The 26,510-nt window shown below is 47.7% G+C and overlaps 1 protein-coding gene across 10 annotated transcripts in view; it reads right to left on the bottom strand.

Annotated features, from left to right (window-relative positions):
* srcin1b (SRC kinase signaling inhibitor 1b) overlaps positions 1 to 26,510 on the bottom strand; it is a 74,752-nt gene that overhangs the window by 31,227 nt on the left and 17,015 nt on the right. For 9 of the 10 annotated variants that reach the window (XR_013079298.1, XM_076760168.1, XM_076760167.1 and 6 more), the window contains exons 2-3: positions 14,094 to 14,398; positions 4,153 to 4,179 (exon numbers count right to left, since the gene is read on the bottom strand). Coding sequence is in view for 8 of the 10 variants with exons in the window: in XM_076760168.1 (XP_076616283.1) it covers positions 4,153 to 4,179; positions 14,094 to 14,398 (332 nt within the window). In the remaining 2 variants the exon portion in view is untranslated. Of the gene's footprint in view, positions 1 to 4,152; positions 4,180 to 10,688; positions 11,068 to 14,093; positions 14,399 to 26,510 lie in introns of those variants that run through there. The other variant, XM_076760176.1, reaches the window with a different exon arrangement.

Below are 26,510 nucleotides of genomic sequence, written 5' to 3'. Positions count from 1 at the left end.
GTTTGTCTTGGTGGATGTTTGCAGATGACTCTCTCCTTCATCCCTCCAACACCTCCTTACCCACAGACAGACATGATGCTAAAACAGGACAAACGGCATCATCTCGTCAAAAGGATTCATCAGTCGACGGCTCAGGAGCCTCTCACGTACAAACGGTTCACTTTGCTCTATGCAGGTGTATATAACAAGCGAAGGGACGGACAGCTTAAAATGTCGATGGTTGAAAGCTACGTGGACGACATTAAGATGTCCTAAAACGTTTATCTGGAGATAATGAGATGATTGACTCCTGATCTCCACATAACGGCATTAAAAACAATCAAGCAGTTCTCAGCTTGTCAAACTTCTGATCTTCAGACAGGAAATGGTCCATTTGTCCGTGAAAATGGGCTTCGCTCGGGTCAAATCAACGTTCTGAGGACGCAGGGAAGACATTTCTTTGAATCAACTATTCCCTCTGTTTTGTCTCTACGGTTACGTTAACAAGCAGAAGAAGAATCCAGCGGAGTCGTCTCCGTGAAGACTCCCTCCAGGAGGATCCCTGATCTCCTTCCTTTAAACTCAGAGGCCAGCAGAGGAGACGGTGGGTTGTGATTACTTTGGCCACTCCAGACAGAAAGACAAGAGCACAGGAGGCGCAAAATGGAGCATTAATATTTGTGTAAGTGAGGCTGAGAGCTCTGAGAGCAGCGAGTGGTGCAGCTCTGAGCTCCTCTGTGTCTCTGACAGGCAGCAGCAGGCTGGTGTCTGAGTCCACGTTCACCTCACACACCAGACCACAATCCTCTCTGCATGTCCCGCTGGAGGACGAGGAGGACGAGGAGGACACGTGAGGAGTCTTCAAATGTGTGTTTAACATATGCACACACACAAACATGCATGACAGTTTCCATGACCACTGCGTGTGTGTGTGTGTGTGTGTGTGTGTGTGTGTGTGTGTGCGCTTGCATCTAACATAACTGTTTGCTAATCTATGGAGCTGTGGGAGCATCGGCCATGTTTGTGTGTGCATTTAGTGAGCTGGAAAAGCAATGAAACATCAAAGGGGAGCAGTGGCGGACTTTTAAACACACACACACACACACACACACACACACACACATCAGCGCACTGCTGCAGGGGCTTCTGTTGCATCAGAAGAGGAGAAGAGACTCCCCCGACTCCCTGAGAGGAAGGGGAGCGATAACCAATCCTGAATGAGCTGCAGACCAGCAACAAACAGGGCAGGCTGAAGAAAAAACCATCATGTGTGTTTGTCACGAGCTGAAGACGAGGGGAGCGAGGAGGAAGCTGCTGCTGCTGCGTGACGACAGCGAACGACAACATGTCACATTATTCACATGATAAATGAAGTGGACGCTCTGCACTGCTGGCTCCTCGGCTCTCGTCTGATTCCTGACATGATGTCGTGTCAGTGTTTCAGGATTAAAGCTGCTTTTATTCTGAAATTAACTGCTGAAGTCTCTCAATACAACTCTGAGCCACGAGCTCATCTGTTGCTCCAAACATGCAAATCTTTAAAAACACAGTTTGATTGTCCCTAAAAAGGCTCAGTGATTTGCTGAATCAGCTGATATGATGCGTTCAGGGACTACTTCACGTTTTTCGTGCTGCTGTATTTCAACTCGTTTTATTCACTGTGCTTTATTGACGTCAGTGCATGGATCTGTATTCATTCACGTGTGCCGTGTGGTGTTTTCCTCTTCTTCTTCCTCCTCTTTACCTTAACTGGGGCTGCTGTTTGAACGCTCGTCTTCCTCGCTGGTGAAGCTTTGGCCCCTGTGAGCGTCGGTGCTCTATTTAAATGACAGTGAGTGTGTTCAGGGTAATGAACACTACATCAACAGCGTGGCTCATTAATGGGACTATAAAAGTTTCAAGGGCAACGGTGGAGCTCTGAGGTACAAATACACACAGTACTCCTGAGAAGGATGGGCTCATTGTTTCGCTGACAGTAAGAAAAATAAAGAACATCAACAGTTCACAAAATATCTATAAAACATTTAGATTTCATTTATTTCAGCAGCTTTCTGTTGTTGCATTGGAGGAAATCCTTGGGCAGAGTTTGTATTTGCTGGATCAGCAGCAGGTATGCAAAGAGCCGTCCACGGAATCAACTCATTTTACGGTTAAGACACCGTGAGCTGCAGTAAGTGCTTAGCTTAGCATACGCACAGAACGACCCCCCTCTGGGCGCACCGACGCGGGGGTCAAAGGGTCCATTCAATGAGCATAATGTATTCAATCTGAGGTGAACTAATCGTGCCTTTCGTTGCTCTTTACACAGTTCTGCATTAGCTTGAGAAGGAAATCACTGAGGTGAATTTCAGGTTGAAATCACAAACATTTCCTTTCCTCTCATGCATTTTAACTTTGTAAACTCGTATCTGTGAGCCAACTCTAACTCTAAGGGTCGACACACGTCCTACCTCAGTTAAAGCAGGTGCTTGGAGGTTTGTGTGGCTCACTCAGAGCACTAAACTTCACATAACTTCTTCCCAGTAACTGGGAGGATTTCATTCCTCCTGTTAATAAACTGCAGCCTCCTCTGAGTCACTGGACGCAGCGCTTCAGTTCACACTTAAATTTCAGAGGAACTGATCTCAAACACGCTTCCAAAGAAACAAACGCTCTGGATTTACTGAGATGAACCTGGTCCAAACTTGAAGTGAACTCACTGTGTTATTCCTGTCTGTATTATCATTTCACATAATGGGAGTTAAGCTCCCAGTTTGGAAAACGTGAAGCCAGTTGGTCGTGCGACAGCCGCAGCTCCAAGCTCTGGCAGCGACTGATGACCACTAATGGCTCCATTTTCAGACTAACTTGTGCATTTCACACTATTTACAGCTCAGCCTTGCCAGTGCTTGGTAAAAACTCTGCCTCCGACTGAAAACGAGGTTTCGTTTTGATGGTGGAATCCAATGTGGGCACACTTTCAGAGGCAGCCGAGTGGTGCAAAAATCCTGGAGGCTAACCATGTGTTTGTATCAGCGTGGGCTTAAACTTGGCTCATGGTTTTCACTTCATGCCAACTAATCCCATCTCTCACATTTTCTGTCACTAGGTAAAGTCAATGGTGTAATACAGTACAGATTACATTAATATTACCCTCAGAAAGAAGAGGCGTGGAGAATCTTTCACTGTTAACACACCTGCGACCGCTCAGACTCTCCTTCAGCTGATCAGACGGTAAATCGGGTGTAACTGGCCTGAGGGCTGAACGCAGTCACACCTGTGAGTCAGGCACCTGAAGGCAATGTTACACCTTTGACACGCAGGCTGCTCAGCGAGCGCGCAAAGGTTTGAGGGCACGAATCATGAAAAGTCTCCATTTATCACTCAGTCAACGTCATGAGACGTCAGAAGATCAAAGAAGTCATGAGATTGATCCTCTGGGAACCATCCATGTGCAAAGATTTGAGCCGATCAATCAAAAGATTTCGAGATATTTCACAGGATGACCTGCTGGCAGCGCTGCTAGCTTCACTTCATACTCTCCACAGTGACTGAAGAAACATCTCAGTGGGTTTAGGACGATCTCGTTCACGCTTGTCGCCATATTTGCAGCCCCTCCTTTGTTGTTACCGTCTGATTCTTCAACAGAAAGAACTCCGGCCGTCGACGAGCAAACACCAGACCAACGTGAATCACTGCAAACACGTGGTGTGGGCAGCCACCCACGGGGGTGGAAACAGGCTGCGATGGGCTCTGAATTATACCATCAGAGACAGAGATGTTTGAGCGGGAATCTGAGCTCCAGCCGGCTGAAACTAGACCACACATCGTCCTTCACACAGACGCCGGACGGTTTGGCCTCTTCCTGCAGGAAACAGGCCTGTTGTGTTTGATAACTCCAATAACCGTTCCACGATTAGCTCCAATCACAAGACAGCGGCAGTGCGGAGTTCTACTGTAAGTACGACTTAGCTCTTCTGAGACTGGAGGGTTTCCTCCTGCCAGCCACAAATCAATCAATCCACAGCGTGCAGGGACAGAGAGTTAAACACCAAAGAGTGCGCCAACATGTGACCAACATGGAGAGACGGCAAGCATGCACACAAAGACACAATGGACAGTTATCCTGTTAGAGACAAACCCACACGGAGGGACAGATTTACGCTCAAACACAAACACAGTATTGGCACTGACCTTGAAGCTCCAGTAGTTTGGTTGTTGCTGGGGGAAGAAACAAAGAGCAAAGGAGACAGAAAGGGGACGGGGAGGACAGAAGAGGGGAGAAGGATCCAGAGTGAGACATGTTCTCATGTGCTGAGCTGCAAACACAACAGGACAAAAGATCAGGCAGACGGACGGCTGGACAGAATCCGTCACTCAGTGTCCACAGAAGATGTGCCACAAAGTGTGACCAATAAAGAGGTTTAACGGACGTGTTTTAGTGCAGCTCCTAAACGCCTCCACTTCACTTAAAGTGACCACAGACTGAAGCAAAGCTCAAACAAACCAGTAAACGGCTTGTTTTTTTGTATGCTGAGTAAATGATGGGCTAATTATTGTGATGATAGCCAGATTAACTCGCGTTGTCCTTCACTGCCATCATAATAGGACTTTAATTGCTTGTAATTGCTTCTCAGCAATTAATCAAATGTTTACAGTGACTTCACACACACTAATGATGTCGGCCCAGGCGGCTCCTAAACTCTCGTCGCGCTCTCTCCACGGCTGGCGTGGACCCAGGAGCAGGATTAAAGCGACGCACCGACGCTGGATTAAGGAGCTGGGAGGAAGCCGACATTCAGGTCAACGTCCGTCTGATTGTTTGAGACGCAGCGGCTGAAGCTGCGACGGGTTATGAGTACGTGGACGGCTCTATGATCATGTTTGTGCACTTCTGCTCTGGGACTGTTTTTCTTGGTTCCAACTGACTGATTCCTTTCCCTCAACTCACCAATCAGAGCTAAGCATAAACTCAATCTCAGCCATCTTTCTGCTCTAATTCCTCTGTTGCCAAGTGCCTCCAACATTCAGACAGTATTCTATATGCTTCTTATTGTCAGCAAATCCCATTAAAGTCCATCACTCACTCCTTCCCAACTCCAAGCCTCGAGCCCGTCACTGCTGCAAAAACACGACTCTTTCCTCAAACAGCTGCCGACTGCAGTTTCCATCAAACGTTACTCAAACAGGAGGAAACAGATAAACACACTCTGAAACTCAACGTCTTTTCTGTGCAACAGTACTTTCTCAAATACAACACATGACATTGGGAGTTTCATCAGACTGGCAGCAGTATTTTTACAGTCTGTGCATAATCTTCATACACACAGCTGATTTCTGTTCTATGGTCCTTCACACCTCTCTCATCTTGACCCTTTTGTTTGTCTCATCTAAGAGCATTTGCTGGGACTGTTTTCAGCGGCGGATGAATCCATATTTGGTGCTGTAGGGAGTGTTTGTGGCAGCAGGACGATGTGTGTGTGTGTGTGTGTGTGTGTGTGTGTGTGTGTGTGTGTGTGTGTGTGTGTGTTCATGGTGATGAAGGAACAACAGCGAGGCTCACTGATGTGTTTTTAATGAAGCTCTGCGGCTCAGAGGACGAACATCTATCACACACATAACAGGAGATCAGGATCACTGCACTGCTGGTTTTGGTGTTTCCGTGGGAAAGGTTCATAGCACACCACAGTAAGACGCTGACAAACAGGAGAACGTGCACGGAGCAGCGGGAGCAGCGTTGCTGGATGAAAGCTGGTGAGCCTCCGGCGGACGATCGGCCTTCTCCCGCTCAGACTGTGACCAGACTGTGAACATTTTCTCTCAGTTATGTCTTGATCTGCATCAGCTCTCTTCCAGTGTTTTGAACAGAGCCACCAGCTGCATCCTGAAGCCCCTCAGCAGATTCACCGATTTCCAGAAACAGTTAATTATGGACGACAAACCGGCTCAACGACAGGGGAGAGTACAATCAGTCAAACAGCACAGTGACACTCAGGGTCAGAGGGTCGTCTGTTCCAGTGCCGCCCTGCAAAGCCACATATCTCCCAGTTTGGTGTAGAAAACATTGACCTCAACCCCATCCGACACCTCTGGGATGAACTGGATCGTGACCACCAGCCAGACTGCTGATGATCACTGATGCTCTTGTGGCTGAATGGGAGCAAACCACAGCAGCAGGTTCAACATGTCAATGAACGTCGTCCCACAGGACAGACGCTGTGAGACTGTGGCAGCTGATGTCCACATACTTTTGACAACCTAGACCGTGCTGCACTTTCAGGTTGACATTTGGTCACGACCGGCATGAAACCCACTCAAGACTCTGTCATCTTGAGTAAAAGCCGAATACACTTCAAATATTTCCTGAACAATTTCAGCTACTCTGAAAATGCATCTAAACACAAGGTGTTAGCATTCCTCAGTTCAGAGTCTCTTTCAAAGTCCCGACACCAGAGACAGAGTGGACAGCTGTCCTCCAGGAGAACGGACATGGGCTTGTTTTATACTCTACAACGACTCCGTTTTCGGGTACGATATCTCCCTGTTCTTCTGCTCTGCTGAGCTAACTGCACCTACAGCACACAGTGTTAAAGTCTACAGCCATGCTAGCAGCACAGAGACGCTGCACAGCCTTCCTTTGAGTAAAACGCTAACATGCTCACAACGTTAATGCTGATGTGCACCATCTTAGCCTAGCTCGTTAGTGTGCTAATGTTAGCTAATATGCACTAAACAAAGTACACCTGAGGCTAATGGGAATGAGCAAGCTGTTCACTCATAAACTTACTGGACAAACTAAAATGTTGACCAAATGATGGCGCTAACTAAAAAGTAAAGACGACCAAAGCTGTGACTCTTACCCTGCAGGGGCACTGATGTCTGCCACATTTTATGGCAATCCATCCAATACTTAGCCACACTGCTAGCTGCTAGCATGACAACAGCTGTTTTCCAAAAAGGCAAGCATTCAGATTCAGTCTCAGTCTTCTGTCCATTTCAGCCCATGTTTGAGCAGCGAGCAGAGAGCGCACTAACGTACTGATGCCGCGGTTAAAGGTTCGTTACCAGCAGACGGAAACACTCATTACTGCACGTCAAATAATAACTTCATCATCTCACTAAGCTGAAACACACAACTAGCCTGGTGTTGCCCCCTGAAAACAGTCTGTGTTGGTGAAGTTCAACAACACAACAGCCATCAATTAATCACAATGACGGCTCAGGACGAGCTTCTGGGTGAGGAGGGGATGATGGGAACTGGCTGCTCTGACGGGATTTGTGACGTCCGCTTTGACTCGAATGATTTCTACATCTGAGACAAGCTGTGTCTGATCAGGGGTTTTCAATGCAGGTGAAATGAACTGATGTCATTACAGTATTTGGATCAATGCTAGCGTCTGTTGGAGGTTCAGTCGAACGCTGTACAGACAGCATCACAGCCCAATAGGCTTCGAGCTGAGAGTCTGATGTCACATCTGACACATGATGGAAAACACAGGAACAAACAGCGAGGGCTCATCGCCGAGGTTGAGACCGAAGGAGCATCACGCCTTCTTGTTGTGACAGCAACAGACTGCGTCATTAAAACGACACTCTGACCCGACTCATCACATCCACAGGGGATAATTCACCTTTGAGCCTGGAAACAGAGAAGAGGCGTCCACTCTAACTGCTCCCAGCGTCGTCACAGGCTCCTCTTTGGTTTCCACGTCGAAAACATCCTCAAATAACTGTCACAACAAACCATTTGCCACAGTTTGAGGGAAACTGAGAGCGTAGATTTGACGCTGCGGCTGCATTAATGCAAACACTAACTTCCACTTACTTTAAAGCGGCTCCACATTCAGAGCGCAGGTGTTAATGTACTCTGAGCGTCTAAACTCCATCACATATGCTGCGAGAGCGTCTGAAAAAACCAACTCCCTTAATAATTAAACTAAGGTGTAGGTGGAACTTAATTCATGTTTGAGCAGCTGTTCTGGGAGCTGCCTGGATCCCAAATATTTTCTCTGCTCTCGCCTGAAATCTCAGTTGCAACTTCTGAAAGCCGTCTCACTTTATTCCTGATTACAGAGCGAGGAGCGGCAGAGAAACGGGCTTTGGGAGGGAGACCAGCAGGCCTGTGGGCTGCGGTGACCCAGATTTCAGAGCTGTGTGCGGTTTGCAGGCCTCTGAGTCCAGTGACCAAACCAGGACAAGCTGATCTGAGGCCACCAAACCTCCATCAGCTGCAGTCAGACCAAACTAAACGATCAGGCCCGTCCTCTCAGATTGAACCAAACCTTTAAAGACAGATTCTGCCTCCACATTAGATTTCCTGACGCTCCTCTGTCTCATACTGCGCAGATTAGAGGCTGACAGATGAAACCACATCAGCTAATAATACAATAATAAAGTCTTTACGTTGAATTTGAATTGTTTGGACTCAGATCATTGAAGGCTTCAAATCTGAGCTCATTGTTTTTGAGCAGAGAAACATTTTCACCACTTTGTGAACACATGACTGGATGAAGGAGATGAACACATGGACTCAGAGACGCTTCAGGAAACACAGTTTGATTATTGATGATTGATTCTGGTTCAGACTTCCTGCATTTCTTTCACTGCGGTTTGATTGAGCAAAGACAGACAGAAAGAGTCGACAGACAGACATTAAGAAAGGATCAATCTTAGAGAGCTTAAAGTTCGGAGAGGAAGATGAACCTTACAAACGCTGTCAGGCAGTTTCTTCACTGATAGAGTCACATCAGGCATGTGCTGCCATCTTGATGCTTTCTTCTCCTGTGTCTTTTTCACAAAAGTGGACCATGAATATTTGATGGTTTATATGAATCTGCAGCAGACGTGGCCTCTGCTGGCCTCTCATATGACGCTGCTGTGACTGAAGAAGTCTGAATCAAGTGACTGCTCTCCAGGTTTGCTGTCAGCCTGAGCTGACCGAGCTGCTAAACCTGAGCTTAAAACAGCAGAACTGAAGAACTGAGACGTCTAATCTGTGAATGTGTCATTAACAGAGTTCTGCTGTATAATGTCACTGCGGGCCTCGTGCAGGAGTCTGAAGAGTAAACAGGAGCAAACTGGGGAGAGCCATCAGCTGGTCATTAATTAATCAGAGGAACCAAATGGCTCTTTGGGAACAGAGGAACCTTCACACGGCTCGTTCTGCAGGAGGTTCCTCTGCTGAAGAAGACGTTCATGCCACAGGGAAACTGACTGACTGACTGACTGACTGACTGACTGACTGACTGACTGACTGACTGTGGTTCATCTCCCGTCGGTGTTGTTTTCTATGTGCAGCGTGCTTTAAAGCGCCTGATGGGCTGACAACAGTCTTCCACCTTGGTGGACAATAAAGTTGTCGTCTCTTCTATTAAACGATAACACTTTACAGCCCGTCTGTTTGCAGCTGGTCGTTGCAGCTGGATTCCGTATGTTTGGAGATTAATAAATGAACATCATCACCTCCAACGTCCACATTGTGTCAGAAATGTTTGTGATCATTCGTCCTTCTGACATTCATCCCTCACGCCTTCACTTCCTGCCTTATCCCTGCGAAGGATAATAACGCTGTCAAGGATCATTTCACAAGATTTAGAGCCGACAACCTCCACAACCTCCAGCTGACTTCATGCTGTCGACTTTGAAGCACTTCCATGTGGTGGCTTCATAATTACGAGCTGACAACTGGGAAGCAGGCGTTAATGTTATCACCGCTCTCACAGGTGCTTGTCACAATCATTGTGACGGAAACTAATGGCTGATAATTGTGAAGTCAAGCACCCATTGTGTTATAATCCCTAATACATCTGAGCATCCGCACGCCGCCGCGCGCCGCGTAATCACCCGCCCGCTTCGTTTGCTCGCCTTAAACTGGAGCGGCTAAAAATCTACCGCCAAGTCACTCCGCAAATAATTTAATGCACCAACAAGCGGACATTTTTTGGAAATAAAACCTGTCTCATCCAACACAAACAGGCCCCTGACGCGCCGTGACTCAGTGATTACTGCCCGCAATATTTCTCAATCACTTCAGCTGAAATCCCAAAGCGCTCGTACGCACAGACAGGCAGAGAGACGGCAAAGACGGAGAGAAACAGCAAGAGAGGGACGAGCAGAGAGACAGGCGAGCCTGACCTGCATGCCAAGTAGCCATTTTTGTCCCCCCCCGCCCCCCCGGCTCACAGTCCGCCTCCCTTCCTCTCAGCCCAAACACACACACCAAACATGTGCGCTCGCTCGTACGCTAACACACTCTTGTGTTTGTGCTTACAAACACACGTTTTTCTTCCTCTGCGCACACGCGTTCGCACACATCACTGCGGCAGCACAGACACACCTGGTCGACACCTGCCTGCATCGGAGCGAATGGACCCTCCCCTCAAAACACACACACACACACACACACACACACACACACACACACACACACACACACACACACACACACACACACACACACTTCCTCACACTGAGGGCGAAGGACGCAGGAGATGAGGTGTGTGCTCGCCAGGTCGGTCTGTCTTCACATCACTTGGACTACACACACACTCACACACACACGCTTCCACATGCATTAAGAGGGGACACACACACACACACACACACACACACACACACACACACTCCTGTACTTCATCATCATCATCGTTTACGCAGCAGCAGAAGCGTCACAGTCACCACAGAGGAGACGTCTCAGCTGAGGAAGCAAGGACGGGGTTAGAGAGAGTTACCGTTGCTACTTAACGAGCAGGTCGGCCGCCTGGCGCATCCTCCCGCTCCGCACGCCTCCCTCTTCCTCCTCCCCCCTCTCCATTTTTTTTCACTGCGGCTCTGAGTCTTTCCCGCGCCCTGAGGATCCGCCACAGTCCCCCTCACTGGTACCCGTAGTAGCGCCTAAGAGGCAGTTAGCGTCTCTTGCTGCCCCTCCTCCTCCTCCTCCTCCTCCTGTCCTAACCTCTCTCTCTCTCTCCCGTTCTGTCTGTCAGTGTCTCTCGCCCCTCATCCCTGCTGACATGAACGATAAAAACCCTCCCTCCTTCCTTCGCCGTCTCTCCTCTTGTCGCTCGTCCTCTCTCGGTACAGCGTGTGCCTCCTTCCAGAGCCCAGCCAGTGCCAACCATATGATATCACACAGTTGCCTTATATGGGAAATGGTGGGTTGCCATGACGACAGTAGACTCCACCTGTTTCTCCATCCCTGCCTCTCTCTCTCTCTCTCTCTCTCCCCCTCTCTCTCTCCACCTTTTTCATCAGGAGATAGATGGTGTGATTTGGGTAAACACACACAGCACACGAAAGAGCAAAGAGTGGGTGGAGATGAAGGAGGAGCTGGACGGGTGAGGTGGAGGAAGACGGAGCAGACTGAGGTGTGATGGACAGAAGCTGACGGAGGTCTGGAGGGAGGGATGGATGGATGGAGGAAGAGTTCTGATTGGCTTTCTTACTGAGGCTGCTGGAGTTAGCGTGATTAGCCTAGCTTAGCACAAACACTGGAGGCGGGGGACACAGCTAGCCCGGCTATGTCCTGAGTGAGGAAATGCACCTTCTAAAAGGCACAAATTAGCACGTTTAGTCTTATTTCCAACATTAAATCTCAGTTTGGTCAAAAAAGCAGTATGTACACGGAGGAGGCTTCTGTAGCTCCACACCTGCATGAGTATGACCGGACTTAAGTCAGCTGGTGGCCAACCGATGAACGCTCGAGCCAGCTGAGGCATGAACCAAACAGCTGAACCCAATCGCGCCGTCAGACTCTCCCTGAACTAACGCCAGACTCCCATTGTGCTGCCCAGGCTTCATGCTAGCTTCAATCTTCCTGGTTATACAGAGGACAGATCAAACATGCACACATCATTTCCTGTTCCTGCACACGCAGAAGAAAACGCCACAAAAATGGAGGCAAAACATAATGAATGCAGCTATACTCAGAGTCCAGAGTTTGTTAACGTCGGGGTTGTATGATGCTCTTACCTGCTGCGTCCATGTCAAAGGAAAATGAAGTGCACAGGGCAGATACGTCAGCTGTTGATTATATAACGGAAACATGGCGGCAGATGATGATTTGGAGTCTGACATCAAAAGCTAAAAACAACTAAAAGCAAAGCCTGTGCTCAGGGACTGTTCCTCCCAACATGCACTGCAGCTGCAGGCGGTACACAGAGGTAGACGGTGGACGGACAAACAGCTGCTCATCAAGAAGTAGTTCCACATGAAACTCATTTTTACATCTCTGCTGATGCACAGACACATCAAACACGTACCATCACAGGTGTTGGCTGGCAGCCTCCAGTCTTTATGCTAAGCTAGGCTAAACACATCCATAATGAACACACATGAAATCGTCTCCGTGCGGGGGAGAAAGCAAACGTTGACATTCTCCTTTAAACTCAGCAGAGAAGCGCTGATGCCGGCTGTTCTGCGCTGACCATCTGTCACAGGTATCAAGTCGGAGCGCGTGGTGATTGATGGCGAAATGAAGGCAGAACACGGCGAGCAGACAGAGGACAGAGACGACGGAGCTGTGACGTTCACACTTCACATTCTGACATTTTCTCACCGTCTCATTTAAATCCTTTCTCAGAACCTACTGCTGAATCTTTCAGACGATAACCACTTAAAAAGTGGCCATCGCTGACCCCGCCAGTCGCTCATGAACGTGTGTAAAGCTGTGTGTCTGCGGCCCCAGAGGCACCTCGCCACATAATGCACTCGTGTGGGTTTCCCACTTATTATCTCCCAGGAAGAAAGTGTTCACATGTGGAAGCAGAGAGCACTCAGAGCGCTCGCACCTCCCCCAGGCTGCACTCTCCTACATTTGATATTGGATGGAAATCTGCATCTGCGTCAAAACGCAGACGATCGCACGATATCTTTACGAAAAACACCCGACGTCACGATGTCGAGAAGACTCCTGGACGCTCGCTGACACTAAGACAAGCTCTCTGGACCAAACTTTAGTCTAAAAGCAAATTTCTGAAGTCAACACGCGTCCATGAAATCAGTAACTCCCACTGCTGCTTCTCACCTGAGGTGCATTCGACTGATCACTGTCTCCCTTCTGATCCATGTGAGTGAAAGCGGGAAATGTGGATGAACCTCTTCATACTGCAGACACGCTGTGATACAGTGAGGCCGCGTGAAAAACCTTTTGGGTGGATGAAATAATCACATGGAAACGTCTGTTTCAGCTCATTCAACATATTAAATATCTGATCCTGGTCACTGTTTTCTGACTGTCCAGACGTTAAAGGGATCGCTGCCAGTTGTACTAAATGACCCAAACAGAGCAAACGGAGCCCTGCAGCGTTTGGAATCAGGTGCTCTGGTGACACAAAGGTAAATGAGCTTCAGACAGACGGATAAAACCAGGTGTGTTGCTTCTGTTCATCTGTAACGTCCCTGTTAAATGGAATACAGATTCATGTCAACGTGGATTCTAAAAATCTGTTTCCTTCACTGTTCATCGATGCGCCGACTGTTCTACTTCAGGCAAACCAAAGAACATTTTTGCTGTATTTCAACCTTTCTTTCTAATTTCTACCTACATTTGCATAAAACAGACGGATGGGAATCATCTCTTCAGACGAACTCACAGAGCAGCAGCATCACCTCCTCACAGGTTAATCATGAAGCAGCACAGGTATCAGTCAGGCTCCGAAGCTTCACTCTTCTCCTTTTTCTCTTACGCCTGTTTGACGCCTGGTGATTGTGTGACGGTGCAAACAGGAAGTTGTCTCCTGCAGGTTCACGTGGACGAGCTCGACCTCTCACTTCTGGTTTTTCAGTATGTCTGGTATGTGCTGTCGTGTTGACAGAGGACTGTCTGTCTCTGTGTCTCCTGACTGTCCTGACTATCTCACCACACATGTCTGAGGGACGGTGCAGGAGGGTCCTGCATGTCCGCTGACCCTCAGGACGATCCCAGGAAGCAGACTTGTCCAACCTTTGTCTATCTTTCTGGACATTAGCTGAGTCAGTGTCAGACATGTTGTTTATTCTACGCAGTATTAAAAAGGATTTTAGTGACATAAACACTAACTGTGTGCCTGTAATAACACTCATGTAGCCATGACACACCAAAGCTTTCTCTGTTATTTCATTGGTTGCAGTCGGCTCATTAGCAGTGAGACGGGTACCTGTCGTCCAGCAGGGGCGGAGCCCTGCGACATGCTGCCGGGGCTGTTGGAGTACTTGTTTTTCTGGAGGTCCATGAGGGCGTCTCGCTGGCGTTCGATGTCCGCCTTGTGGATGCTGTTCAAGGCCTCCAGGCTCTTGGCGGCCACAGAGTTGTGCCGGCGGTCCAGCGAGGACGACGTGAACCCCCCATTGGTGTTGTCGGGGAACCGGCGGGCCCCGCGGCCGCCGCCGGCCAGGGTGTGGTAATCCCGCGGGAACTCGGCATCACCGGCAGAGATCATGGGACCCTTTCTCTTCTCTCGACCTGCAGAACAGAAAGTGAGGCAGTGATCAGTGAGACGACCAGAAACGCTCCTGCTGACGGCGTCACATCCTTTGATAACGTGATCAAATGATTAATGTCATCGGTTCTTGATGAGCCAACATGTCTGTAGACTGAGGCTCAGATGAAGGCTTGAATCAGAGTTCATGGAGTCATCCAACGCTTCCACTGACCACAGGAAATGTTTTATATTCAGGTGGAAAACTGTCTTTACGAGACTGAACATCTTCAATTCGATGACAACTGTCCACCGACTGAGGTCATGTGACCTGACTGAGAGCTCCTGAACAGCTACTAAATGGACCTTGAAGTGACTGGAAGCTGTTTGATTAACTTTTCATGAATGAGTCATATAAACAAAAACAAACACATATTGTTTTAAAGTGGAGACGCCACATAATATGACAACATCACACACAAGCAGCAGCCACGTCAACACTGGACCACACTTCAACAAGGAAAAACACCCAAAATAACACCACATTTAGGATCTGATGGAGGCAGACTCCAGGTTTTATCAGGTGAGACGGTCTGAAAACACCTTCAGCCATCAGCACAGAGGCTTTAGAGCTGATACGACTGTAAATACTCAGATGTTGGAGCGTCCTTGAATGAACCTCTACAGAGTGAAGATACGCTGTGTTTAGGCTCACATGTGCCTTCGTCATATTACAGTTATTCATCTCAGAGAGCTCACAGCTGCATCCTACAAACAGCTAAAAAAGCAACGCACAGATAAAAATGGTGCTTTTGTCCACAGGGGCCGCAAAAATCAACACAAAATGAAAACGCCATGCAGCTTTAAGACGACTTTAAAAGGGACTTTAAAGGTCTCATTACAGATTCGCTCACTGCACCTTTAAAGAGAGTCGACTGCGATGAGCTGCTCACATCAGCACATTTCAACTCTGCAGGTTCATTTTCAGAGCGAAAGAAATGGAAGCGACGCTGCCTGAAAGGTGCAAAGTCGACCCAACAACCAGCAATGAAGTGAAGTTCGTGTGGTTTCTGGTCAAAAGGCCAAAGCACGAGCAAGCAGACGGCTGACGGCTTCAACTCGCTCATCACACTGGAACAAAGTGCGACTTCAGGTCGGAGGTTAGTGCCAATATCACAGCGCTAACTGCACTGAGTAAACACACTGTAGTGAACAGTTTAGACCTTGAGGCGAGTCAAGTGAGCAGCAGAGTGTTAATGTGAGGACTGAGAACGCTGCAGCACCAACAGGCCTGCACTGACTCCGTCCTTCAGCATCCTGCACACTACATTCATGTCTAGAAGAAACAGTTTTCTCTGTTCTCCTCTTGTTTCTCGCTCAACCCAAACACACAGTCCTATTGTTCTATACACACACACACACACACACACACACACACACACACACACACACAAGAACAACACAAAAACACAAACACACCTCTAGCAATAGCGGGCCCTTGTGAAAACAGCTGCAGCATCTGTCTATTCCAACAACTGCAACTGTCCTGGGACGCCCGAGGCAAGAAAAACTGTCGCACAGCAGCGTCTCCTGCTATTATATGACAGCACAACTGTCTCACACTTGTGTCAGAATCAGTCAAGGAGAAGGGACATAAATGGAAATGAGGTCTTCGAGCATGGGGACAGATTTACTGCCCTCTTGTGTCCAAAGATACGTAAAGCACTGCAGACTTGGTAAAGATCCGTTACAGTGAAGGTCTTTCACTGACAGTGAAGCCGTTCAGTTTCCAGAAAAAGAAAACTGGAAATGAAAAGAGGCTTCACTGTGTACCTCTACACACTATGAAGGACGGGAAACAGCACTCACTGTCCGTGATGCTGTGTGCAGACATATGGAGGCTAAGACATTAAATTCTGACCTGTCTGAATCTCAAACATGTGCTGCTGTCAGGTCATGTTTCCAGCTGTGAGAGACACATTTTCACATGTTCTTTAAGATGGATGTTTTCATTCATTCGTGAGACGCCGGTCGTCCAGGGATTCAGCCCAACGACCGCAGTGTCTGCAGCAAACATCTGAGCTGGTCCCACACGTGAATCTTCCAATAGGAGCAAAGAGGCATGCCGGCGTGTTTCCATGGCAGGAAGGAAAAAGAGTTATAAAACAGAGGAGAGACAGAGGGAACATCCAGACAAGAGCTTGTCACTTTAATTTATGTGAAGCCTTGAGCAAAGCCTTGCATGTGGGGGGGTGGGGGGTGTATGTGGGACAAAGAGAAGCTATATTTCACCATGAGAAGCTCTGCTGGTCATCTGCTGGAATACCTGCAGCCATCGTTCAGCACAGCTGTGTTACAGCGTGGACGCACAGCGGCGTCCTACATGTCCACCTGACTCATCCACAGCGTCATCGCGTCTTTGTGTCACTTATATCCAGAGACATACATGTAATCACTGCTGGCAGCTGCCCAGTACAACCAGTGCTGGCTCACTGCTGATGACACCCTGCTCACACAGACATTCGTTTTGTTTGTCATGAATACATTTTGAAATACCAGCCTCGTATATTACTTCATATACTTCGTGTACTGCATGTGTGGTACTGAATTTCCTTTATGACACGCTTTAGATCGAGATGACTCTGAATTATTCTTCGTGGCGTCTCGCCCTCATTAATATTACAGCCTCTTTACTTATTGTCATTTATGCATTTCTTTCATCTATTATTGATGATAATTTCCAGTGTAATGTTGTTATGCAAACTGAGACAAAGCTCTGAGACAATTATCTGAGTAAAGCAAACTTTCTATTATTGGAAACTTCATCCCTCATGTACGTTAAATCACATGTTCACTCCACCGACTAAAAGACTTTACATTCCACTTCCTTTGCAGTTAATCAGCCGTAACTCACTGGAAATGTACCGACTCAACATCTATTAGTCTCTATTTTACCTGTAATTAGCACCGAATTACATAACTCTTTCCAGGAAACTTTCTAGGAGTTACTATTAGGAACCGACGGACCCGTAAAACAAGAGCTGCATTTCATTAGCCGTTCCATTTCCCCTCATCCCTTTGTGTTACGTAACGGCGTACGTCGCAGGGAGGCCACTGGGAGGGCAGAGGGAACGTGGATTTCAGTGGAATCGTCTCGCGCCTGCAGTCCGTGGTCTCGACGGATCGTCGGCCGGCGTCGTGTGCAGACACGTCACAGTAACTGTCGATGGCTGTCAGTGACGAGCTCGTCTCCTCTGACCATTAAAAACCATAATGACAGACGATCACTACGGCGTGGCTTTCTGACGTGACGATAACGGGGGATTCGAACATTTCCACATTCACTCTGTCGCAGACGCTCTTCCTGTTTGTTTAAACACTGTGAATCACCGCAGGGAGGAGGAGGAGGAGGAGGAGCTGCAGCCACAGCGGCTGATCTGCATCGAAGGGTCCGTCGGCGGGATTCCCTCGAGGGCGAAGGACGATGGGAAGTCAACGAGGGAGCGTCGGGCGACCGATGAACCGCAGCTGTTACCTGTCTCAGGTGTTTCTGTGTAAAGACGCTGCTGTTTCCTATCAAAGCTTCAGTGACTGATTGCATGAACAAAGCGCTGCTTCTTTCCATTGATCACGTGTTTACATGGTTGATTTTTCCTCCCAGGCGTAACAGCAGCACGTTGACATTTTCCCAGCCAGCGTTTGTTTTTCTTGTGTTTTTACTTCTGTTGAATTTATTCTGCTTCCTTTAACGTTCTCTGTGCATTCAGCTGGAAACGCCTCCTGCACACAGACACCAGGCGAGCACACGTGACCTAAAACATGACATTATACTCCTGTGTGTGTGAAACCAGCTCCAGCTCTATTCTTCTTCACTCCACCATGTCATTACTGCTGCTGGTGGTGGTTAATGGGCCTCCACCTCCTCCCAGCTTGCTCCTGGCACCACCTCTGTTAGTGTGGCTCTGCTAACAGCTAACAGCGCTGCCTGTCCAGCTGATGAATTCCCCTTTAATTATCTTACTCTGCTCACATTATTGAGTCTTTCACTGTGATTTCGCCATCGGGGAGACGTCATATTTCAGCTTCGCTCACACGAGGAACGCTGCACGTTTTACACACGAACACTGCGAATGTGTGTGTAAGCCCACGAGTAACGTTAGCAGACTTGACGACGATCGTGTAACTACATGCAGATGTTTCCACCAAATACATAGAGGTAAAATCAATAGAAGAGTAGAATAAAATGTGTGTCCCTCTCTCTCCCTCTCTCTCTCTCTCTCTCTCTCTCTCTCTCTCTCACTCACACACACACACACACACACACACACACACTGGCCTATCCACATGATTCATTATTCTGTGTTCATTGCAGTTGAGGGGAGACTAAAAACCAAGTGAGTGATTGTCACTGTGCCACTGATACCATATTTCAGCTGTCTGGGACTCATTCCAAAACACTGCTCAAGGCCACGTCCAAACATTTCTCATTACAAGACTCCTAAGTGTGTGTGTGTGCGTGTGCGTAGTACAACCTTGGCCACTGATGGCCAGGGTCTGACAGAGGCCATTTGTTAGCTTTATGGTTTCATTGGGCTGAGGTCTAATCATTTGTACTCGTCTGTGCTTCACTCAAACTTACTTCATTTGATTTGGACGCTGTGTGTTTGGAGCAGAGTGCAGCCAGCTGACGGCTGTGTGTGCAGCACATGTAAGACCCAGTATGGTTCAACTGTGGTGACCTTTGACCCACAGTAAGACGAACTGACGTCTGCAGACACAGAGAGCAGGAGGCTTTAGCAACGAGCTTCTGCACAGCGCTGCGTAAATACGAAGAAGCTTAGAAAGCTACTGTGACTGACTAGCTTTAGCTTTTCCCAGCTAGCTCATACGTTAGCTATTAGCTTGCTAGCTACAGCTGTTGACTAACAAGCCCTGTGAGTACTCCGTACTCAGTCCCACGTCGGTCACACTCATGGACTGACACTGACTCGTGTTGATCAGCTGCAGCCTTCAGCCCTGTTTGTTAACGCCGTTCATTTATTTCTGTCTTGAATAGTGAAAAGCATTTTTCCGATGACGTCCTCCCTGGACCACCTGTCACCCGCGTCTCTGTCGTCCTCGCCCTCCTTCCACCGCCTCATTCATTTATTCATGTATTCATTTTTTCATAATCTCAATCATATTCTAAGACGCAGCCGGCGGCGTCCTTCCACCAACAGCAGCTGACTTCACTTCTGCCTCCGTCTTTCTGTCTCCGTCAGAAAGTCTCTGTTCACCAGAGATCATTAATTACAAAGGGAGGCAGGAATGAGTGAAAGAAGAAAAAACGGTGCTCCTCCATCCACAAATTATAATATCCAGCTCTCGAGGGCACTTTAAATTAAAATAAAACCCAAACAAGATCTGAACGCTAACGCCGAGCGGCTATATTTGGAACAAGGTCTGCCTTCGCTGAATACAAAATTTCTCCAAACTGTTGCCGGCAGGGAGGCGTTCAGGATCACAGCGAGCAGCGTGCAGCTACGCTTAAGAAGAGGTGGTGCTCGCCTCACATGTCTCACCCCGTTAGGCGTATGAAGAGCAGTGTGTGCCTTCCCTGCAGGTCACATGTACATTCGCCTCTCCTTCATTTAACAGCGTTACTCAGACCTGAACCACTCTCAGTCTTTGAGCACAGATTTATAATTACAGCACTTCTTAGTAGTAAAACCAGTAGTCCTCCTGCTGTGGGAGAACAAAATGAGTAACATGTTGTACTCTGCTTTAACAACGTTAGGATGGAGAAGCCTCCACCTCTTCCTCTGACCTGCAGTTCAATCTGAGAGTGCTTCATAATTCATTTACAGCCTGAAGATTGATAAAAAAGTTATGGGCCGGAAAGACTTAAAATATCTAAAATATCTCCAGACATGAGAGTCGAGACAGAGCAGACAGCAAATTAGCAAAACACATGTCCGAGTCTGGTCCAGCTGCAGAGGAGCTCTGGACGTGCTGTCTGTGGACAGCTTCAGAGGGACAGGGGGACAAGAGGGCTGGAAAAGACCGAGCAAGGCCGACGTCCTTGAAGGGGTCATATTTACCACGAGGTGAAGCACTGCAGAGCTACAACTAACAATTATTTTCACTCTGTATTAAGATTCACATTACTCGATTGATCGGCTGATTGATCATTTGATCTATAAAGTAGTGATTAATGTCCATCGTTCCTAAAGCTCAGAGTCATGTGGTTAAATAGCTTATTTTGACACACAGGAAAGGCAAGTTTCATTGAAAAATAAAAAATGAAATTGATTATTAGTATAGTTGCATATTCGTTTCATGTCCCTTGACGAACGGTTTGAGCTGCAACACTGAAAACATGCCACAAGATTTCTATCACAGTCACTGTTTCTTTAATATTAATTGAAGGAAATGTTTGATTTTAGTCAGCGATTCAATTCACCTGATCAAAGACAACAAACCTGTCGGTTCGTCCGCCCTGTGACGGATGGCGGGCTGACGTCCCGTCGCTGCGGTCTTCAGACATCTCGTTCTGTACATTGAGCCCGAGGACGCGATGCCATCAAGGGCCACTGAGACCAAACACATGAACAAACACTGAGGAGAAGAAAGACGAGCCAAAAGTCAGACAGGCGACCTCTGACCGCCCTCTGCTGGACGGCCTCTCAAACCAAACCAGCCATTAGTCGATCAGAGCCGACAGCGAGCTGAGTTTATCTGGTGATTACTGCTTTTTACTGGGAAAATCTGCTGAAGTCTGACGTGTTGGAGTCTCTCCGGTCAATAAGAGTTTGATGTGAAAATATTCCATCTGTTTCTGTTGCTTCTCTGATGTTCGCCCTCTCTCTCTCTCTCCCCTGATTCAGTGAATTAAGAGCTCATTTCAACTAAAGCAGAGCTGGTAGTGATTGCTGGAGCAGTGGAGGATGAAGCAGGAGGGTTTTATTTTGTTTCTGTCAGTGTGGATGAAGTTTGCTTCACGATGATAAAATCACTGTTTCTGTGAATGGAGTCTGATGGAGAGAGCGATGTAACAGCAGGTTCTGGTTAAACAAAACGGATCTCACTGTGTAACAGAAAGGTCCATCTCTGCATGGATCCTTTACATAATGTCCAACAATGTCTGTCTTTGAGTGGACGTGCACAGACACACTGAGGGACTGTACTGCAGCTCATTTCATGGCTGCTGGCTGCAGAGCTGTCGCTGAACACTGGCCCCTTTGTCCCGATTAGTCAAAACAAGGGAAACAGGGTCCATAAACACAGATAACACTGGACCACAATTTGTCCCATTTGTGCGGGACGCTGAACTCTTCCAGGACACGTCTGATGCAGTCCAGTGTCCTCGGCTCAAAATCAGCCTGTTAGTTACCGGTTAATGGCCGCCAGGCCATCGAAAGCCAGATGAACCGAGACTGACGTCCCAAGTTCAGACTCTTTAAAATACTACCACACCCTCAGTGTGTGTGTGTGCGTGCGTGCGTGTGTCTGTGTGTGTGTGTGTGTGTGTCTGTGTGTGTGAGTGCGTGTGTGTGTAAGCTCCAGATAAACATCACCGCACCATGGAAACTTAATGTCCTCTGCTGGGAAAGCATGCTCAGTCCATCTCTCTGCCCTCTCCTCACATCTCCCCTCCCACGCCTTACACCCCCCCCACACACACACACACAAATCATAGCGTGTATAACAGCCACGACATCTTACTGTGTCACAGCAAATGAATTTCTACAGAGCACTAATTTGGAGGAAACGTTCCTCTTACCCTCGGTGAGAAAGGTGTGCCTGAAGCCGACACACGCAGCACCAGCGTGAATCACAGGGGAGTGATTGAGATGACAGGAAGCTGTGAAAGCACGCCTGAATGTTTTATCGAGAAATGTCCTCTGGGAGTCGACGAGGACTCATACGTGTACGAGAAAACAGTGAAATAACCTTCATCACAGCACTGAGGTTTGATCGCGTTTCCCACCTCCACTGTCACATCAATGAACCCTGAGTGAACCACAGTGTTTTCAGCGTTTTAAGGTTTCTAATCTTTAAAAGCTGCTAACGACAACAAAGCCAGCATAAAGCTGGAGAGTGTAAAGGAGGGAGAAGAGGCGGCTGTTAACTTGGGAGACTGAACTCAGACGCTAACAGCGTAGCTAAACGAGTACAAGAGGAAACAACAGACTGCAGCCTCAGATCACATTATTCAACTCAACTCTGAAGTTAAGGAGCATCCGTCAGCCACACCGGCTCATCCTTCAGAGGGCAGACCCCAGCTGACATCAGCTGAGGGGCGGGTACGCCTGCACGGGCTGCCAGTCAATCACAGGCTGGCAACCAATCACACTCACATCTCCAAAGCACTGTTTGAGCTGCAGCTCGTAGACGTTAACAGCATAAACATGAAAAGCAATTAAAGCAAAAGAGCACAACTGAACCAAGCAGCAACCTCCAGGGCTGCAGTTCCTCAAGTGACCACTAGAGGCTGCCCCCCAAAAGCAAGTCAATTCCCATAGACCACCATACTAAAAGTTAAAGCTCTGAATAAACATGTTTACAGCCTGGTACAGGAGACAGGAAGTGGATTTTATATTTAGGTGGATTTTTTATAGACAACACACCTCTTTAAATCATATTTAGCTTAAAGTTATGCATAATTATGGACATGGCTGCTTTGAGTGACAGCTAGCTGCTAGGTTTCAGCAAGCAGGCTACTTTGCCAATTAGCATTGAATACAAAGCACCAGCACTGTTCTGGAGACCTGTAGTGTTGAGCTAATGGAGCCTGCTAACATGAACAAGCTTTCACAGACGTCCTGTCGCACACAGGAGGTTTATTTTTCCTCTTCTGTGGATTTTCTAAAGAGCAAAGACATGAACTGAACCCACAGGCTGCGACTTCGTCTTCTTTGTTTGTCCCTTTCAGCTTGGCTGCTGCTCATTAGCCTGTCTTATCAACGGCCTGTGCAGTGACGACGAGGACAGTCCATCAGTGTGTGTTCATGGCCGTTTGGCCTCCGACCGCCAGCTGCTGTCACGCACATCGTTATCATGCTGCATCGAGTCGTCTCAGTCAGTAGAGTCCTCACAGAAAACAGAGTTATTAGTTAAAGCTCGTATCTGCGGATGTGTTGATGCTGAATGTTTGTGCTGAACTGAAGGATGAAGAGTTCCTTCATGTCTTCTTCAGTTCAATAAACTCTTTAAAAAGCCTCTTGGATCAGCTGAAAACGCATCGTCACACAGCCGAAAACAGCCTGTTTTTCTGAGCTCAGCAGACTGTTTGGAGATCCGTGGTTCTCACAGGACGGCCGTGCTGCAAACACATGATGATCCTATAGAATCTGATGCATTGCTGTAGATTAAAGCACCAACAGGATATGAAGGAGTTCAATGAGCTGAAACACCTACAGCAGGAACATGAATCCACAAACAGCAGGTAAAAAAACACACTTCACTGCGAGTTTTACTGCAAATACTGCGAGTACATTTAGCTGATAATACTGAGACATTTACTGAAGTAAGGTTTTGAATGCAGGACTTTTACTTGAGGTATCAGTACTCTTCCTTAAGTGAAGGATGTGAATACTTCTACCTCTGACATGACTGATGAAATGAGGAATGAGGGTTTAAGAAAAGGTAGATTTAAGACCACATGATGCGGCCACGTGACATTTATCCGCCATTGATGCTGTTACATGGTCAGTAAACACTGATGTTTATCACTGTGTCAACATCAGCCTCGCGCGTATGACCACACGTTCGTTTGGGTGTCGTCTCTGAGCCTCGGCGCCCGCCAGGACGCTCGTCACGCTGAGAACAAACCAGCAGCACTGCGACTACATCTTCAATCTGATGATCCGTCTTCAAAGAGAATAATAATTTAGGACAGTCTGGAAGACAAGACATGCCTTCGTGATGAGAGGTGGGGACGGCTGAGACTAAACCTTCCCTCACTTGTCTCTCCTCTGGTCCTCCTACGGTCTCGTCCTGGATCTATACTGCATGTACTGTGAGTCTCAGCCTCACCTGCAGCTTTAAAAAACCTGAACACTCACATCAGCTCATCCTGGTCCAAGCATCAAGCCCCGGGACACTCAGCGCATCAATCTACCAACACTCGGGATGCAGTTCATCCCCGGTGCCATTAAAGTCGGATGAGAGGCTGCATGATTAGAGCGTTAGATGTGCGAGGGGGGCCGAGGTTATCGAGCAGAAGCATGATTGAATTCAGCCCCTGAGGACCTGACAGCGAACACACAAGCCTCTTTTTCTGGTTACACCACTGAATCAGCAACACTCAGGCCCGCCCTCCTCGCACCTCGCAGCCAATGACGGGACAAAACCTGGTCTGAGGCCAGACATCAATTCCAACTCAGAGAGGAAGTTCTGGTAATTAGAAAGTGATATTTTTGGCTTGTCTGCGCCCAGGACACGTCCTGAAGGTGAGTAATTGGTCTCATTGAGTGAACAGTGGGACAGGATGAGTCAGGGATGGAGATCTATTAGCGGCCACTAATCAGTGTGTCACACTGGGCTCTGGGAGGCGGCCAGCTGGATGACTGCTGGTCCTGCTTTGTGCTGTGTCACAAAGCAAACAAACACCACCAGCACCGCTGAATGTGCTGAACTGTACACATCTGCAGCCAATCAAAGCGCCTGCAACAGCCCCGAAGGGAAGCGGGTGAATCCTGCCGTTCTGATGGAAAGGATCATCTCGTCTGTTCGACTGTCACTCGTCTCAAACGGTGGAAATCTCGCTTGAAAGAAAACTCTTCAGTATTAAAATATGCAACACAAAACATTTGAGCCGCAACTAGGGCAACTCTGACTCTTTGAAATCTGACGCGCATGATTCATTTATCACATAAATACTGGGACACAACTCCAGCATCTCTGTGTATAAATATAAATGACGGAGCCAAATTACTGCTGCGACCAAGACGAGATGAAATCTAACAATTGTTTTAAGTATTCAGGTGGAGAGGAGGTGACATCCTTCAGGGTCTCTGTTCAGACGCAACGCGTCAACTTGAAAGTCTTCTTCTGGTCTGATCCACACGGAGTCAGACACTTTCATTTAGTGACGTCATCTGGTGTGTATGTGTTCTCATTCTCTATCATCTCAAGTCCATCTCATAAACGTATCTGCTCAGTGATCAGCTGATACGTGTGAGTCTTTGCCGCGTGACCACCAAACATCCTCATTTTGGTGCTCGTCTCGTCCTCCAGACAGCTTCAGACTCCACCAACAGCATTTCGTCTTCCTGATTCTGCTGATTTGGTCAGTTTTCCTTGATATCTGTGCTTCTATCATCAGTTAGAAGGGTTTGTAGTGAAAAGGCACTTCTTTTCTTGTGTGTGTGTTTATTGTTGATGTATGATTCAGAGTCTGCACACTGTTTTATTTTGAAAATTTACTGGATTCTCTACACTGTTGCTGCGCAGCTTGACGCATCCGTCGAAACCCGACTCGGCCAGAATTCCTCGGAACGTACCCTTTGGAGTTTAGGGCTCGGACACTGTTCTCAGTCTTGACATAGTCTCCAGCCTGTTTGGACTGTGCAGGTGGTCTTGTTGCGTTATGGGTAATTAAAGCATGAACTGTCCATCCTGAGGACAGCACAGCGCGCCTCCTGCTCAGTCCTGGTAGGAACGACTCACAATACTGCAGTTAAAATGATCAGAATCTGAAGACGGGGCGTCTCGTGGCCTGCCTGCTTTCAAAAAAGGCACAATATGCCAAAAATAACAATAATAATAATAATAGTAAGTCTCCCAGCTGGTGTAAGGTTTACTGAGGGTGAGGATGTGTAGTTCATAAGCAGATGGTGTTTTTAATCCAAATAATTTACTGAAACTGGTCCTTTCCCAGCACACTATCTAAAAATAAGGTCTGCCTGCAGACGGGGTGCGAGCATGATGTGCAGATCGGCCTATTCCTGACTGGAAACATGTTACACCAGTGGTCATAAGTCAACTGGTCTGGGAAAAATGGAGTGGGCCAGGTAATTAACAAGAGTGATGTGCTCTGAGGAAAAGTGAAGGAGGGAAATCCACTCAGCTGAGGAGGCACTTTCAAAGGCCTGTGTGTGTGTGTGTGTGTGTGTGTGTGTGTGTGCCTCCTTGTATGTGTGCGTATTTCTGAATTTCAAAGCTTAAAGTTGC

Source organism: Chaetodon auriga, chromosome 20 (assembly GCF_051107435.1).
Source record: "Chaetodon auriga isolate fChaAug3 chromosome 20, fChaAug3.hap1, whole genome shotgun sequence".
NCBI classification, from domain to species: domain Eukaryota; kingdom Metazoa; phylum Chordata; class Actinopteri; order Chaetodontiformes; family Chaetodontidae; genus Chaetodon; species Chaetodon auriga.
The sequence above is the reverse complement of the archived record's forward strand: the minus strand, read 5'-3'. Positions and strand labels throughout refer to the sequence as shown.